This window comes from Lactuca serriola, chromosome 4 (genome assembly GCF_051521515.1).
Source record: "Lactuca serriola cultivar US96UC23 chromosome 4, Lser_US96UC23_V15, whole genome shotgun sequence".
Taxonomy (NCBI): Eukaryota; Viridiplantae; Streptophyta; class Magnoliopsida; order Asterales; family Asteraceae; genus Lactuca; species Lactuca serriola.
In genome coordinates, this window is record NC_136411.1 from 84,777,494 (window position 1) to 84,795,273 (window position 17,780).

Genomic DNA, 17,780 nt, shown 5'->3' on the forward strand with positions numbered 1-17,780 from the left:
TGCCAAAATGCCCAATCTTGCTACACTTATAGCAGCCGGAACCAAGCCCAGTGCGACAAACTCCCTCATGTGACCAACTGCATTTCCCAAAACGGTCCCGCCCTGACTGGCCTTTCGGCCTAACATCAGATCCCTTAGGCTTCTTCCCCGAAGCCCCTGTCGTCTGTCCCTCCTTTACCTTCCTCTTCCGTATGTGCTCCAGATCAATCTCCCTCTCCCTTGCCTTGACAATCATGGAATCCAGGGTGGGGCAGGCTGAAAAACTGACATGCATCCTGATATCGGCTCGTAGCATGTCATGGTAGCGGGTCCTCCTCATGTCCTCATCACCCGCATACTGGGGCACCAACAAAGCCCTCTCCCGGAACTTGGCGGTGATCTCAGCCACAGTCTCCGTAGTCTGTCTCATATCCAAGAACTCCCTGGCCAGCTGCTGGAGCTCCATAGCTGGTGCAAACTCGGCCCTGAATCGGGTCACAAAATCTGACCACGTCATAGCCTCAATGCCTGGGGCTCCCAACATATCACCAATCAACTCCCAGCAATCTCTAGCTCGATCCCTCAAACATCCCGCAGCGAAATGAACCTTCGACCCTTCCGGGTAGAAGCTCGTCAGCTGCGCAGATTCAATATATGCGATCCATCTCCTAGCAGCAATGGGGTCCTTCACCCCATGGAAATCCGGTGCACCACTTCCTCTGAAGTCCTTAAAGGAGAGTGTGCGCGTACTCGCCTGGCTAGACGCCAAATCACTCCTGAATGATCGAAGCCGATCCTCCATCAGCTCGATGATCCCTTCCTTGATCGACCCGAAGATGACCGGGGTCGACTCAAGGATACCTCTCGTGATCTCCGACGCGATGAACTCGCGTAACCCACCATCTAGGGGTGTTCGTTTGGATGGACCGGTTTGATCCGATCCAATCAAGTGAATCTAAATTGATTTCGGTTTTCAAAACATGGATCTGAATAGTCCAAACTAAATTCAAATCCGATCCGATCCGATCCAATTACAATTCGGTTGGATCGGTTTTTTTATAATTTGGTTTTCAAAAACCGAACCATTTTAAACAACATATAATTATAATATTACCCAATTTTACACAAGAAGTGAAAAAAGTTATTTAGTTGTGATTTGAAAATTATAAACAACTACTAAACATATATATTATAGTTAAATATTTTATAGATAGAAAACTTTTGAGAGATAATACATATTTGATGTTTTTTTATCGGGTGAAATGTTTTGAACCTATTTGAAAAAATAAATTACAAAATTAATAGATAACTATAGATATATATTATAAATAAATAAATAATGTTTATTCGGTTTTTTTGGACTATTCGATTCTTTTTTTATAAATCAAAACCAATCTGAAATCCAAAATAATAATTCGGTTTTGTTGAAAACCAATCCAAAAATCCGAATATCCAAACCAAATAGTCTAATCCAAATTGTCCAATTGTCCAATTTGGTTTTATTCAAATAGTGAACAACCCTACCACCATCCACCTGCTTGGATCCTTCACCTGAGCCTGAACCTGATCTTGAACCCGAGCCTCCCACTCCATGTCGTGTGGTCACCATACTGAAAATAAACATACAAAGATCAGGATCACACATACTCTCGAGAAGTCTCACACACTCTCCAAGTCCCTGGTTCCATCTCAGCCCTCCTTGACTTGAGTACGGATCCTCTGCTTTCAGTAGTACGGGCCCACACTACCTTCCACATCTATCCGTACTTTCCTCAAGGATTACTTCGACTTCACCGAGTCCCTTTTTCTGATACCCTTTCCACTGATCTCATCCTAGAATTTCCTAGGGCACTCTCCGACCTGCTCTCCGCCATCAGCTGCACTAGGAGTCCCTACCAACATTCCCTAACTAGCTTGCGGATACTGCTACATATCCGCTTACTAGTTAGTTAAAGTTAGTCAAGACTCCTATAGCACAAAGCAAGCAACATTTGTGCATTGAGTAACCACTTCAAGCATAACCTAATCAGGCTATCCTACTGCTAACTAGACAGTCCTAGCATACCTCTCATACAACAGGCATTCAAGGTATCCTCCTAGATCCTTAGCCCTAGGCTAGCATGCAGTTCTCAGAATCATATATCAGGCATACAAGGCATCCTCCTAGATCCTTAACCCTAGTCTAGCATGAAGTTCTCAAAATCATATATCACATGACATAACATAACAAGTATGGGTATCTTGGGGAAAACTTACTTGAGCTCGGCCGGTCGCACGCATCACACATCTTGTTCTTTCTCAAAATTCCTTAACTTAGATTTTAGAAAATTATGTTCTCTGTGAAAAAAAAAAAATTAAATCCCTCGGTTTGAGTCCAGACACCCCGAGGGTGTGTCCGAATCCCTCAAACCAGGGCTCTGATACCAACTTATAACATCCCAAAATGTAACGCCTGTGTTTCCGGGCTTGCCGTTTTTTTAGCAATGTAATAGTCTAGGTTAACTTTTGTAACCTGTTTTGAAATAATAGAAGTATATTATTTGAGTATTATGTGTTTTGTGCCTAATTGCTTAATTATATGGTTTGATTAATTAAAAATAAAAATAAGCGTCAAAAGTAAAGTATGAGATAAGTCCGATATCTTTACATAAAGTTGTAGTGGTCAAAAGGAGGTTTCCGAATATATAAGAAATGCCGAAATCCGAGTTATAACGAAGAAGTTATGACCTGTCGAAGTTTCGCGACAGAACCGGCACGACCCAGCGCGACGTAAATAGTGAATTTAAGGTAGATAGATATCTATCCTTAGTGATCTAAATGAGAATTGAAGATCTCATCGATAGTAGTGCATCGACGGAAAGACGGACGGAATCGGAGTTCAAATGAAGGAGTTATGAATTTCGAACGGAGTTTTCCTGTCCCGGCCTACTAAAGATAATATATAAGTAATATACTTATAATATATTAAAAATAAAGTCAAAATTAGCCAATGGAGTCTAAACGAGAGTTGTAGAGCATAATCTCACCTTCGCGGCGATATAAAGAACGTCGAAAACGGAGTTCGTATGCGAAAGTTATGAATTTCTGAAGTTCGGGGCGTGAAACCCCAAAACTGTCAGATGCCACGACGTGGCAAGCAGTGCCACGACATGGCAAGTGTCCTGTCACCTCCGGAAGGCCCCCAGATGCAACTTGGGATGACGCATGCAGTGACGACCAAGCCCACGACGTGGAAAAAGGTTGCCACGACGTGGCAAGGGCCAAATTTGCCCTATAAATAGATTTGAAGGGCCTGCCGTTTATGGTTGCTATTTTCTCTCTTCTCTCTCCCATTTTACATCGTTTTGCGTGCCAGAAGTACCCCGAAGCCCCGGTATTATTCTCGAGCCCCGAAGCACGTCCCGAGATCCCGAAGATCCCGAGAAGTGCGGTTCCCGAGCCGAAGCTCTGCCCGCGAGAAGTTCAATTTTTGTAGAGATCTTCCAGATCTGCTGAGGATTACTACTTCTGCAAGTCGTAGTGCTGTCCGATCATCTTCTGATCAAGTGAGTGTATACTACCTTTCATAAACACGATAATAATACAAGTGCGGTTTGAGTGTATTAAGTAAATTGTGGTTTATATGTGTATGGGTGCAGTTACTTTCTTCTAACAAGTAACTATGAAGTATTTTATGCGATATACTTGCTATGTGTATATTTTGTGATTGTATGCGTGAATGGATATTCACTTTATTCCATCTCATAGATCTGAATTGCTTTCTATGAAATACGTGTTATGTGGTATGCCTCATCTGTTATATGGAATATATATATTGAATGAAAATGATATATAGGTTTTAAACTATGTATGAAAATATATTCTTATCTACTAATATGTTGGGTAGAACATGGGTAGATAGTTGGTGTGTAATAAACAGATGAGAGGCCTCGATGTTGTTGTTGTTGTTGATCTAGTTATTCAGCGGAGTATGGATAACGACCACGGACTCTTTCTAGACAGTCCAGTGGAACGCTAGCAGGTTCATAACCTGTAGGTGTTGTGAACGATGTGTTCACCGGTGTACTCTATCCCCCTCATGGTTGCCTTTAGGATATCTATTGTTGAGGAAACCCCTTAGCAGTGATGTCCGTCCCGATGAAAATCCTAGATTAGGTCCCTTGAGATAGTTGTTGTTTTAGGGACGTAAAGTGAGGATAACGGGAATGGGTAATCGGGATAGTGATTGGTTGGTGAAATTAAATATAACTTATTTATTGTGGGTTGAAAACCCTATATGCTCACCAGGCTCCCAAGCCTGACCCACTCAGTTTTAATTGTATTACAGGTAGTGGCGCGAGGGCATAAGATGGTTGAATCATCAAGTTGTTTTGTTTACAAGTCTGTATATGTATATATTTGTTGAATGACTTGTAATGTTATCGTTTATGCTTTATGGTCTGTATCGGAACATGACATCCCGAGTTTTGATTATATAATGAATATGCATCTCTTGATGAAATGCTTTGATAAATATTATTTTATCATGTTTTGTTTTGGGAACAAATTCCGTAACTCTTTCAAATCAAAAGGATTTACTCTGAAATTATTTAAAAGCATAAATGAAAATCGGTCTTTTCTGGCCGAGATTTTGGGGATGTCACAGTTGGTATCAGAGCATTAGTTTAAGCGAACTAGGAATTTGTAGGATTTCTAGACTTAAACTTAGAATGCTAAGTGGAATTTTGAGATGTGTGTCTGTTATGTTTTAGACACGAGCACTAGTTTATTTTAGGAAAGTTGCCTAAAATGCTTTATGTGCTAAATGTTATATGTTGTCATATATGATATTATTTGTTCGGATCTATGGTCTGTTGCCGACCAGATCTAGAAACCTTATGTGTGTAGGATTCTAAGCGTACGTCTACGTTATTAGAACTAGCATGTAAACGTTTCGGAGTGATAATGATGATTTGAATACCTATCGTGAATAAGGATCTAATTTCACCTTATTCGGTGTGTAGATCAAAATGGTGAGAACAAGGAGTGGCGTTGGAAACGCGGATGAAAACAGGAATCAACCGCCAGTGATTGAGCAGATACCTGTTGTAGCAGCAGCACCAGAACCAATAACAATGGCTGGGGTGCAAGCCATGATTCGGGCTATGCTAGCCGAACAAAGGGAGGAGATGCGACAAATGTTGCATAATAATAGGGATGAACCTATCATACCTATTGAGGAACCCGAATTAATTCCCGAGCAATCGGAGGAAGGGAACAATAGTCGCATGATGAGTCAAGTTGGGACTCAAGGGGAACGAAGGAACGATCCGGAAAGGAGAAACAACAAGGATGGGCGAATGTACAAGAACTTCTTGGGCGCCAAGCCGCCAAGTCTTTCTGGGAGCCCAAAGCCTGTTGAGATAATGGATTGGATCTCCGAAATGGAGATGGTATTTGAAAGTTGCGACTGTAGCAACAAGCAGAAGACCGTCTTTGCAGTTAGACAACTGAAGACTGGAGTCTTGAGTTGGTGGAAGTTGTTGGCAGATACTATGCCACGAGGAGAAGCCCTAAAAATGTCATGGGAGGAGTTCTTGGAACAGCCGAGGGTGCAGTATTGTTCAGAGATAGATCTAATTGATCTGAAAAATGAGTTCCAAAACTTAAAGAAGGGGAAGATGAGCATAGATGAGTATGCTACTGCATTTACTGAGAAGATGAAGTTGTTTCCGTACCTAGTGCCAACGGAACTCTCCAAGGTTGAGAGGTTTGCTAATGGACTGCCTGCCGACTTTGGTCCGACAGTCAAAATGGCAACCACTCTGAAAATGGCTGTTCGTGCAGCTAAGAATGTGGAGGCCCAGCAGAAGGAAAAGGGTCTGGAAAGAATAGATGTTGGTGAAAAGAGGAAGTTCGATGGAACTTCAGGGTCCAACAAGAAAAACAAGTTCTCGAAGTCTGGTTCGAGGGGAGGTGGAGGTGAAGCGAAATGGTGCGACAAATGTAAGAAGAAGCATCATGGAAAATGTGAGGTGGCGAACACATGCTACAAGTGTGGAAAGCCAGGGCACTATGCCAATGAGTGTACCCTCACAAAGAAAGTTTGCTATGGTTGTGGTGAGGAGGGTCATATGTCGAGAGACTGCCCGAAGAAGAAGGAGGCAGCTAGACCCAACATTCCGCCAAAACCAAAGGCGAGAGCATTCCAGATGACACTGGAAGCTGCTAAAGATGAAGCTGATGTCGATTCAGGTACCTTTCTCGTTAACGAATTGCCTGCCCAAATTTTATTTGATTCTGGAGTCAACTACTCCTTTATATCGCATGAATTTGGTAGAAAGCTAGCTTTGCCTGTTGTTAGACTAGATAATGCCTTATTAGTCGAAGTTGCTAGTGGCAAGTTTGTACCTGTTAGCTATCGCATGAAAAACATCTTAATTGATCTGAATGGGAATAAGTTCCACGAGGAATTATTGCCTATCGAACTTAATGGTTTCGACATCGTATTGGGAATGGATTGGCTTAGCGCCAACGACGCCGAAATTTTATGCAAGAAGAAAATAGTCAAAGTAAACCCGCCTGGGAAAGATTCGTTTATGGTGTATGGAGATAAACGCAGAGTGAATTCTGGAATCATTTCATTGATGAAAGCCAGAAAATGTTTGACCAAGGGGTGTACATCATATTTAGCATTCGTGATTGATGCTAAGAAGGAAAAGAAGGTGATGCAGAATATTCCAGTGGTGTGTGATTATCCGGAAGTATTTCCCGAAGATCTTCCTGGATTACCGCCTGATCGACAAGTGGAATTCCGTATTGACTTGTTTCCAGGAACGACGCCAATTGCAAAAGCACCTTATCGATTAGCACCGACGGAGATGAAGGAGCTAATGATGCAACTTCAGGAGTTATTGGACAACGGTTTCATTAGACCTAGTTCATCACCCTGGGGAGCTCCGGTGTTATTCGTGAAGAAGAAAGATGGAAGTATGAGAATGTGCATTGATTACCGAGAGCTGAACAAGGCAACAATAAAGAATAGATATCCGTTGCCGAGGATTGATGACCTGTTTGATCAATTGCAAGGTTCGAGCTATTTCTCGAAGATCGATCTTAGGTCAGGATATCATCAGCTAAAAGTAAGAGAGCAAGATATCGAGAAGACTGCATTCAGAACTAGATATGGACACTATGAGTTTTTGGTTATGTCGTTTGGACTAACCAATGCTCCAGCAGCATTCATGGATTTAATGAATAGGGTTTGTAATCCTTTTCTTGATAAATCCGTGATAGTGTTCATAGATGACATTCTGATTTACTCGAAAAGCCAGGAGGAGCATGGCAGACACTTGCGAGAAGTGTTGGAAGTTTTGAAGAAGGAGAAGTTGTATGCAAAGTTCTCCAAATGTGATTTTTGGATTCGTGAAGTCCAATTCTTGGGTCACGTGGTCAACCAACAAGGGATAATGGTTGATCCAGCAAAGATTGAAGCTGTAACGAAGTGGGAACAACCGAAAAGTCCCACGGAGATCCGAAGCTTTTTAGGATTAGCCGGGTATTACCGAAGGTTTATCCAAGGCTTTTCTTCGATTGCTACTCCGTTGACAGCTTTGACCCACAAAGGAGCTACTTATGCTTGGGGTGAGAAGCATAAGGAAGCATTTGAGAAGCTAAAGGAGAAGCTATGCGAGGCACTGATACTTTCTCTACCTGATGGAGTTGAAGACTTCGCTGTCTATAGCGATGCGTCTGGTGTTGGATTGGGTTGTGTTTTGACCCAAAGAGAAAAGGTGATAGCATATGCGTCTCGACAGCTGAAAGAGCATGAAAAGAATTACCCGACTCATGATTTGGAGTTGGCGGCGGTAGTTTTCGTTCTGAAAATATGGAGGCATTACCTCTATGGCATGAAGTGCAAACTTTTCACTGATCATAAGAGTCTCCAATATCTCTTTAATCAGAAGGAATTGAATATGAGGCAACGACACTGGCTGGAATTACTTAAAGACTACGACTGTGAGATACTTTACCACCCCGGTAAAGCTAATGTTGTTGCTGATGCTCTCAGTCAGAAAGTCAATCTTGAAAGGAAAAGGCCAAGAGCGTTGAGAATTGAAGTTGTCTCGACTATTTTGGAAAGTATTAAGAAAGCTTAGAGCGAAGCTTCTGAGAAGAATGACAGAAAGGAGGAACGTTTGGGCAAAACGTTGGTGTTCGGTGTAAACAGTCATGGACTGAAGGTGTTCCAAGATCGGATTTGGATACCTAAGACAGGAGGAGTCAGAGATCTTCTGATGGAAGAAGCTCACAAGACCATGTACTCGATTCATCCGGGTAGCACTAAAATGTATAGGGACCTGAAACCCTACTACTGGTGGCCGACGATGAAGCTTGATGTTGCAAAGTATGTGGCTGAGTGTGTGACTTGTGCGAGAGTCAAGACACAACATCAGAAACCGTACGGGAGTTTAGAACCTTTACCTGTGCCTATGGGTAAGTGGGAAGACATTGCTATGGATTTTGTCACTAAACTGCCCAGAACAAAGAATGGTCACGACATGATTTGGGTGGTCGTTGATCGATTCACTAAGAGTGCGCATTTCATAGCGTCCAAGGAGAAATGGTCTATGGAGAAGCTTGCGAATTCTTACGTGAAGGAAATTGTGAGGCTTCACGGTGTTCCGTTAACGATTGTGTCGGATCGTGATAGCCGTTTCACCTCACGATTTTGGAAAAGTCTACAAGAGGAATTTGGTACCAAGTTGTGTTTAAGTATAGCTTACCATCCGCAGACTAATGGTCAGAGCGAACGAAAGATACAAACACTTGAAGATATGCTGAGAGCATGTACTCTGGAATTCCTAGGTAATTGGGATGAACATTTACCGTTGGTAGAATTTTCCTATAATAATAGTTTCCACTCGAGCATTAAGATGGCACCTTACCAAGCTTTGTATGGACAGAAGTGTCGTACGCCGTCTTGTTGGCTTGAGGCTAGGGAAAAGCAGTTTATGGGACCGAAGATGGTTCATCAAACTGCTGAAAAGTTGAAAATAATTAGGGAAAGAATGTTAGCAGCTCAGGATCGTCAAAAGAGCTATGCTGACAAGAAGCGGAGACCGATAACTTTTGAGGTTGGGGATTCGGTTTTGCTTAAGGTCTCGCCGTGGAAGGGACTTATAAGATTTGGTAAAAGGGGAAAGTTGATTCCAAGGTTTATTGGACCGTTTAAAGTTCTTCAGAGGATTGGGAACCAAGCTTACAAGCTCGAACTACCAGAAGAACTGAATGGAATTCATAACACTTTTCATGTGTGTTATTTGAGGAAGTTCACAGGAGAAGTTCCCGACATAATTCCAATCTTTGAATTGAGAATTGATGAGAACAAAAGGTTGATTGAAGAACCAGAGGCAATTGTTGACCGAAAGACTAAGAAATTGCGACGCAAGATGGTTGGGTTAGTGCTTGTCTGATGGAAACACACGAATGGGCCGAATCTCACCTGGGAGACGGAGAGTGACATGATGGGTCGCTATCCGCATTTGTTTGTTGATGTGTGATTCCGGGGACGGAATCATTCTAAGGTGGAGAGAATTGTAACGCCTGTGTTTCCGGGATTGCCGTTTTTTTTAGCAATGTAATAGTCTAGGTTAACTTTTGTAACCTGTTTTGAAATAATAGAAGTATATTATTTGAGTATTATGTGTTTTGTGCCTAATTGCTTAATTATGTGGTTTGATTAATTAAGAATAAAAATAAGCGTCAAAAGTAAAGTATGAGATAAGTCCGATATCTTTACATAAAGTTGTAGTGGTCGAAAGGAGGTTTCCGAATATATAAGGAATGCCGAAATCCGAGTTATAACGAAGAAGTTATGACCTGTCGAAGTTTCGCGACAGAACCGGCACGACCCAGCGCGACGTAAATAGTGAATTTAAGGTAGATAGATATCTATCCTTAGTGATCTAAATGAGAATTGAAGATCTCACCGATAGTAGTGCATCGACGGAAAGACGGACGGAATCGGAGTTCAAATGAAGGAGTTATGAATTTCGAATGGAGTTTTCCTGTCCCGGCCTACTAAAGATAATATATAAGTAATATACTTATAATATATTAAAAATAAATTCAAAATTAGCCAATGGAGTCTAAACGAGAGTTGTAGAGCATAATCTCACCTTCGCGGCGATATAAAGAACGTCGAAAACGGAGTTCGTATGCGAAAGTTATGAATTTCTGAAGTTCGGGGCGCGAAACCCCAAAACTGTCAGATGCCACGATGTGGCAAGTGTCCTGTCACCTCCGAAAGGCCCCCAGATGCAACTTGGGATGACGCATGCAGTGACGACCAAGCCCACGACGTGGAAAAAGTTTGCCACGACGTGGCAAGGGCCAAATTTGCCCTATAAATAGATTTGAATGGCCAACCGTTTATGGTTGCTATTTTCTCTCTTCTCTCTCCCGTTTTACATCGTTTTGCGTGCCAGAAGTACCCCGAAGCCCCGGTATTATTCTCGAGCCCCGAAGCAAGTCCCGAGATCCCGAAGATCCCGAGAAGTGCGGTTCCCAAGCCGAAGCTCTGCCCGCGAGAAGTTCGATTTTTGTAGAGATCTTCCAGATCTGCTGAGGATTACTACTTCTGCAAGTCGTAGTGCTGTCCGATCATCTTCTGATCAAGTGAGTGTATACTACCTTTCATAAACACGATAATAATACAAGTGCGGTTTGATTGTATTAAGTAAATTGTGGTTTATATGTGTATGGGTGCAGTTACTTTCTTCTAACAAGTAACTATGAAGTATTTTATGCGATATACTTGCTATGTGTATATTTTGTGATTGTATGCGTGAATGGATATTCACTTTATTCCATCTCATAGATCTGAATTGCTTTCTATGAAATACGTGTTATGTGGTATGCCTCATCTGTTATATGGAATATATATATTGAATGAAAATGATATATAGGTTTTAAACTATGTATGAAAATATATTCTTATCTACTAATATGTTGGGTAGAACATGGGTAGATAGTTGGTGTGTAATAAACAGATGAGAGGCCTCGATGTTGTTGTTGTTGTTGTTGATCTAGTTATTCAGCGGAGTATGGATAACGACCACAGACTCTTTCTAGACAGTCCAGTGGAACGCTAGCAGGTTCATAACCTGTAGGTGTTGTGAACGATGTGTTCACCGGTGTACTCTATCCCCCTCATGGTTGCCTTTAGGATATCTATTGTTGAGGAAACCCCTTAGCAGTGATGTCCGTCCCGATGAAAATCCTAGATTAGGTCCCTTGAGATAGTTGTTGTTTTAGGGATGTAAAGTGAGGATAACGGGAATGGGTAATCGGGATAGTGATTGGTTGGTGAAATTAAATATAACTTATTTATTGTGGGTTGAAAACCCTATATGCTCACCAGGCTCCCAAGCCTGACCCACTCAGTTTTAATTGTATTACAGGTAGTGGCGCGAGGGCATAAGATGGTTGAATCATCAAGTTGTTTTGTTTACAAGTCTGTATATGTATATATTTGTTGAATGACTTGTAATGTTATCGTTTATGCTTTATGGTCTGTATCGGAACATGACATCCCGAGTTTTGATTATATAATGAATATGCATCTCTTGATGAAATGCTTTGATAAATATTATTTTATCATGTTTTGTTTTGGGAACAAATTCCGTAACTCTTTCAAATCAAAAGGATTTACTCTGAAATTATTTAAAAGCATAAATGAAAATCGGTCTTTTCTGGCCGAGATTTTGGGGATGTCACACAAAATTGAGGCCAAAAAATTTGTTTTTAAATTAAGTAGATCATAATTTATATTACCAAAACATTGTCACTATTTCATCATTCATAAAATCATAAAATCAGGTCTCGAAAACCATATCATCAGGAAAAATGAAAATCAGAGTACAATCCTAGAAAATTCGATGCGAAACCATGTTTGTGATGTGCAGCTACGCCGCCGGCTCTTTCCCCTTGGACGAAGAGGTACCTGAAACCAAAACTGAAACTATAAGCACAGAGCTTAGTGAGTTCCCCCATCATACCACACACCACATAACAAAATCGATATCTTTCAACCGGTAACTACCATCGGTATCTTTCAACCGATAACCATCATCAGTATCTTTCAACTGGTAACTAGGGACTATTTCACCCCTAGCACTAGCATACCGTAACGAGAGATAATCATACAGTCAGGCATAACTAGGTAGGGACAACTAATCCCTTCTACACACATAACATATCATACAGGCATATCTCGTGACCATAACACATTAACATACCAAGATAATTATCACGAAGACAATCATCTCATACATAACTACTTACTAGTGGGCTAGCATTGGTGCCTTAGACCTACCCCTACTGGAAGGTAACTCACCTCGTAGTAGTAGCTACCGATCTGTGCGGGAACTCTCTGTCTACTGCTGCTGCTTCGGAAATCCTCCGGCTATAATTCCCACAAAACACCCAATCAGAGTCTGATAACTACTCTTATGGAGGGATGACTATTCTACCCATGACCTAGTCAAAGTCAAGCCAAAGTCAACTTCCAGCTGACTTGACTCGCCGAGTTGGGCCACCAACTCGTCGAGTCCTTATCCATCTAATTGTCCTCATTCCCGTCCCTACTCGTTGAGTTAGTAAATGACTCGACGAGTTCTCCTCCTATTCGAACATCGAATGATCCTTCATCCGACTCACCGAGTTCATCTTCACCCAAAGAACAAGCCCTGTCCTTGACTCGCTGAGTTTTATAAACAATTCGTCGAGTTTATCTTCATGTGCTGGGCGATTGCCTTGGACTCGCCGAGTCTGTTCATGCACTTGCCGAGTCCCATGAACTCTAAGTCTAAGGCTAAGTCCAATACGTCTAAACAGCTATGGGACTCCTTTTTCTGACAACTGACCATCGCATAAGGGTTTAAGATGGCTGAAAGCGCACCGACTCGCTGAGTCCCAAGAACGACTCGCCGACTCCAACCTTGACCATTTCTATACAGTCGATCTAAAAGGTATTTAACACACCAAAACCATAGATCTGGTCTCCTAATGTCCATTTTATATGTAAAGTTCCAAACTTGATGCACATGCATGGGGTTTTTATCTCAAAAGTCCAAGCTTCACAAACCAACCAAGAACACCAAAATGACCTTAAAACACACACAAACGGCTAGGGCTTCGATATCCAGCTCTAAGGGAGTGTTAGGGACAAGGGAGGCTGAGTTAAGGTGTTTATATAGGGTGCAAACCCTCAGATTTAGGGTTTTACTCGCACAGCGTGTCAGCGCCTACTCGCCGAGTCCGTCTTCCGACTCGTCGAGTAGGTCACTTAAGATGTCTACGGACTCGTCTCTACTCGACGAGTGGGTCCTCCGACTCGTCGAGTCCCAGGGAAAAACCTAAAAATGCTTGAATTAAATGCATACCAGGAATTGGGTGTTACACAAAGAGCTTAGCTAGTCATAAGCTTGTTGATTTCTGTGACATCATAGGCATGGTGGAAGTAGGTGTTGAGAAGGAACGATGAAATTGCAACACTTTCTTCACGTGTGTGCATTTACCTAAGATGCACATCTCTATCTTACTATTTCAAGTTTTGTGTTAGTTTATTTTATTTAATTATTTTCCATGTTTTACTAGTTATTGACTTGGTCTAAGTTAGTGGTCCAAGGTCTATGTAGTGGGTAGTTTATTTCCCCTGTATTTTCATTTTTGATGTAAGCCTTTATGACATCTAGCTTTTCAGTTTTCCTATTTTTTTCAATTAAGCAATCACGTGAAGCCAAAATCTGTGTTGTCTCTCTAAAAGTTATATCATTTGTCACCTTTTTGTTGTGTACAAGTTGCAGGAAACTCATTTCAGGTTAACAATATTGCGTTTTTTTAGATTATGTAGAATATATATATATATATATATATATATATATATATATATATATATATATATATATTAGAGTATTAATTAGTTAATCATACTTTAAAGTTTAACCCTATCTAGTAATCAATTAATCAGTTAATGATATTTCACATATCATAATTAGTTAATCATATTTCACCTGTCTATTACCAATATCACAATCATACTTTAACACAATTAACAAGAAAACATAACAAATACTTAGCATGTTAATCTTACTTCAAAAAAATCACAATTAGCAAATAAAATGATTAAGCAATTTGACAGTTAATCGTACTCCAATACTTCAAGTTTTTAACACAATTAGCAAGACAACACATATATGATTTCAATGGAAGTCTTCACAGACCCAAAACTTAATTGATTTTTTGGTTTGGGCTAAAGAAAAACAATTTTATTAAATGGAATGACACAAAAACATCTTCTTTATGTAAAATAGCCCAAAATGGAATTTATTCAAACAACGATTGTAGCGTCGTTATAGCGGTGGTCATAATCACGGTAAATCACGGCGCTAATAGCATCACCGCTATTTGGTAAATAGCATTCTTACACCTTTGCAAAAACGCTATAGCACCATTATAGCACGTTATTAACTACCTAGTCTGCAACAAACCAAGACAATGATAATAACAATGACATGAAAGAATAAGACATATATAATACGTTTGGCATTATTAGACTAGGACTCATATAAATGTAAATAGGCCAAAATTATTGTCCACTAAAAAGGATGAGGCAAGTACTTGTTCTTGATTTTTCGGTTGTATAAAAGATATAATTGCCCTTGTCATCCTTTTCATTAAAAAAAATTGATAGCTTGCAATAGATGGAAAAACATTGACATAATGTAAGTTTTAAGTTGCAAGTTTTAGGTTTTCAATTTTCATCAGCCACTAGAATCTACTTGGATTCTTCCATTTGATTCACAAACCTCGCAATATTATTTGATCTGTGAGTGAGCTCTAAATCCCCAAACACCGAAAGCTACAAATTATTACTTTTTTATGTTACATATTGTTGGGAACAAATTATAGAAATTAATAAATAAAAATAAAATAAAACCAAGACTTCCCTTCCCTTCGGCTGCACGTGCAGGTAATGCAATCTTCCACCCTAGTCGTTTGACTCTAACCTTCTTGTTCAGCTTAAAAGCATGATTTGTCTTCCCTTCCCTTCAACTGCACACTCCCCATCTACCTAAGTTCAAATATTTCTTAATTTAATAGTAACTAGTAAGTAGTAATAAAACTCTTTTTCCTAACCTTTTGGGCTTCATCATCAACCATCAACCAATCAATTCATCATTCATAAATTCTATCAAGTGGAATTCTTATATAGTTTGTACACACAAACTTCTACGTAAGTCAATAAAAGTTTCCTGTACAAATTGAGGGAGTTTTAAGCTAAAACTTAATCTTAATTAAAAGATATTATTGATTTGCATGAAGCAAATCTTTCCTCGGCCATTAGATAGAAATCGTAGCGACGTAGCCCTCGCGAAAATAAAAAATAATGCCGATTTTAGTTTATATACATTGGCTTTTGGGATCATTTCTTTACTTTTTTTTTTTTTACTGTTTTTAGAAATAAATGATATAGTTTAGGTTATTTTGTCTTTTTTTTTTCTCCTGTTTCGTTTGATTGGTTATCTCAATAAAAAAATAAAAATAAAAAAATAATAAATAAAAAAGTACGAAAAAGAACTACGCGTCGTTTGGTTTGCAAAACTGTTTTTGAAAGTAATGAAGTTGTTTACGTAATAGTTGTTACATGTTACATGTTTGTTTGATTGAAAATGAAATAAAACTGAATATTTTTCACAATTTACTTTATTATTAAAATTTTATTTTTATTTAATGGAATATATAAAAAAAATAAAAATAAAAAAATAAAAAAAAAACACCAGTAACTAAATACCATTTTTATATACTTGAATTTTTTTGTTATTGCAACTTCGTACTCTCTTCCTCACATCTATTCAACGACCCAATCGCACTCCTAAATTGTGTCAAAATCTCCGTAAACGTCACAATCCCAATCAATCCATAATCCTCTCTAACAACCCAAGCATAGCTAACACGATGAGCAATCATCTGCACAATAACAGCCATCAACGTGTTCCATGGATTACAAACAATCGCCTCCGATCGTCTCCCGGGGTAACTCCGCCCCATGCCGCCGTTCTTCCCACCACCAAATTCCTCGTCAGAACTTGAAGTCGATGAAAACGAAGGATCATAATAGTTCTCGAACATATCCAACATGGCAGTCAAGTTTCTCTCCTGTAACCTCATCTTGACCGAGTGGACCAAATCCTCCGGTGGACCGCTGTAGTCGATGTACGCCATGAGGTCTCCGGCGGAGAGGGCGGAGATGGCGGCGGCGATGGTTTCGTCGCAGCAGGAGAGGGCGAAGGGGGAGATTTCGCCTATTAGTGTCTTGTCTTGGTTGATTACCGCTATGGAGGTTTGGTTTAAATGTGAGCGATTGATTAAAGGCAGTGTAGAGATGGCAGGGTCGTCGTAGTGGACAGTTAGGGTTTCGGTGTTGATTATGTTGAGTGATTCGATTGTGAATGTGGGAATTGGGGAGAAGACACCAATGGAGTTTAAGATGAAGCGAATCACGTCTTCTCTAGTTAGCCAGCAGAATTCGTTGCCATTGTGATTTATGGTGCTCGGAGAGGACTTGTTAAGACAATTTTTCCTTTGATTTGTTCTTGTTGTTGCTTGTATTGGTATGATCAAATTTTGTGCCCCTTCGAGTATGCAATCTATTGCCTCTAACAAGCTGAATAGGAAATAAATCAAAAACAATCAAATTCCATTTGTGAATCTATTTCACATATATCATACGAATTTTATCAATTAAAATGACTCGAATCCGGAATATAGCGAATCAAATAACTTGAAAAGAACAAACCTCGAATTCGGTTCCAGATGCCTAATCTGCCCTTTCACCTTCGGAAGCAGATCCAAAACACTCGTCTGAAGAGCTTCAACAGGACGTGAAAGGTTCTCTTCTTTACAAAGATAGAGAATCACATCAACCATACAGAGCTTTCCAATACACCGACATGGAACTACGTCGTTAACAGCCACTATAGAATCATAATGATTACAGCTCCATATACCTACATTGATATCGCCGGACCTCTTAAGTGCAAAGATCGCGTCGGAAACGGTTGCGGTGGCCGGTAACGAACTAAGCGGCGGCTTTCCAACGCACAAATCTGAGACTTCTGAAGCAAGAAAGCGATGTGCCATACAAATGGATCGGAGTCTAGAGAGAGGAAGAGAGAGTTCTAGAAGCGATAAGATACGGTAGGTGGGGTAAGAAGCAAGATGCAGAATGAAACGTTTGGTATTTATAGGTTACAGGTAAAGGGAGAATCCATGATGCTGAGACTATTTACAATAACGGTCCTTGTTGTTTTTAATTATCCATTTTTAACCTCGTGTTTTTATACTCTAGTTCTAATATATTTCAAAGTATATAAAAGTTTTAGTATTAAAAAACATCTTGGATGTTTGTATAATTGGACTGTTGGACATTTATTTGGATGGTAAAAACCAGTCTTACTAGTGAATTTAAGTAAAATTTTACAGTTAGTTGTTTTATATTTATTGTTTTGTAATTTGCTTTTAGAACGTTTGTTCTAATTTTTTGTTTTGTAATTTGTTTTTTAGAAATCATACTAATACATAGACATTTAGTTGCTTTATATTTTTTGTTTTGTAATTTTTTTTAGAAAATGATTATTTTTGAAGTGCTTAATTTTCAAACTTGTAACCATAGATTCAAAAGCAAAGCATTATAAAACTTTCTTGATATAGTATATTCAAATTCTATAGTTTGAATATGTTTTTTTTTTTTTTTT

The 17,780-nt window shown here is 39.8% G+C and overlaps 1 protein-coding gene across 1 annotated transcript; it reads right to left on the reverse strand.

Annotated features, from left to right (window-relative positions):
* Positions 1-15,806: 15,806 nt before the first annotated feature.
* LOC145102045 (CBS domain-containing protein CBSX5-like) lies at positions 15,807-17,247 on the reverse strand. The gene is made up of 2 exons (XM_079039375.1): positions 16,823-17,247; positions 15,807-16,690 (listed from the first exon to the last, which is right to left on the reverse strand). The coding sequence occupies exons 1-2, from the start codon at positions 17,164-17,166 to the stop codon at positions 15,844-15,846; spliced, it is 1,191 nt and encodes a 396-aa protein (XP_078895501.1). The 5' UTR covers positions 17,167-17,247; the 3' UTR covers positions 15,807-15,843.
* Positions 17,248-17,780: the final 533 nt, after the last annotated feature.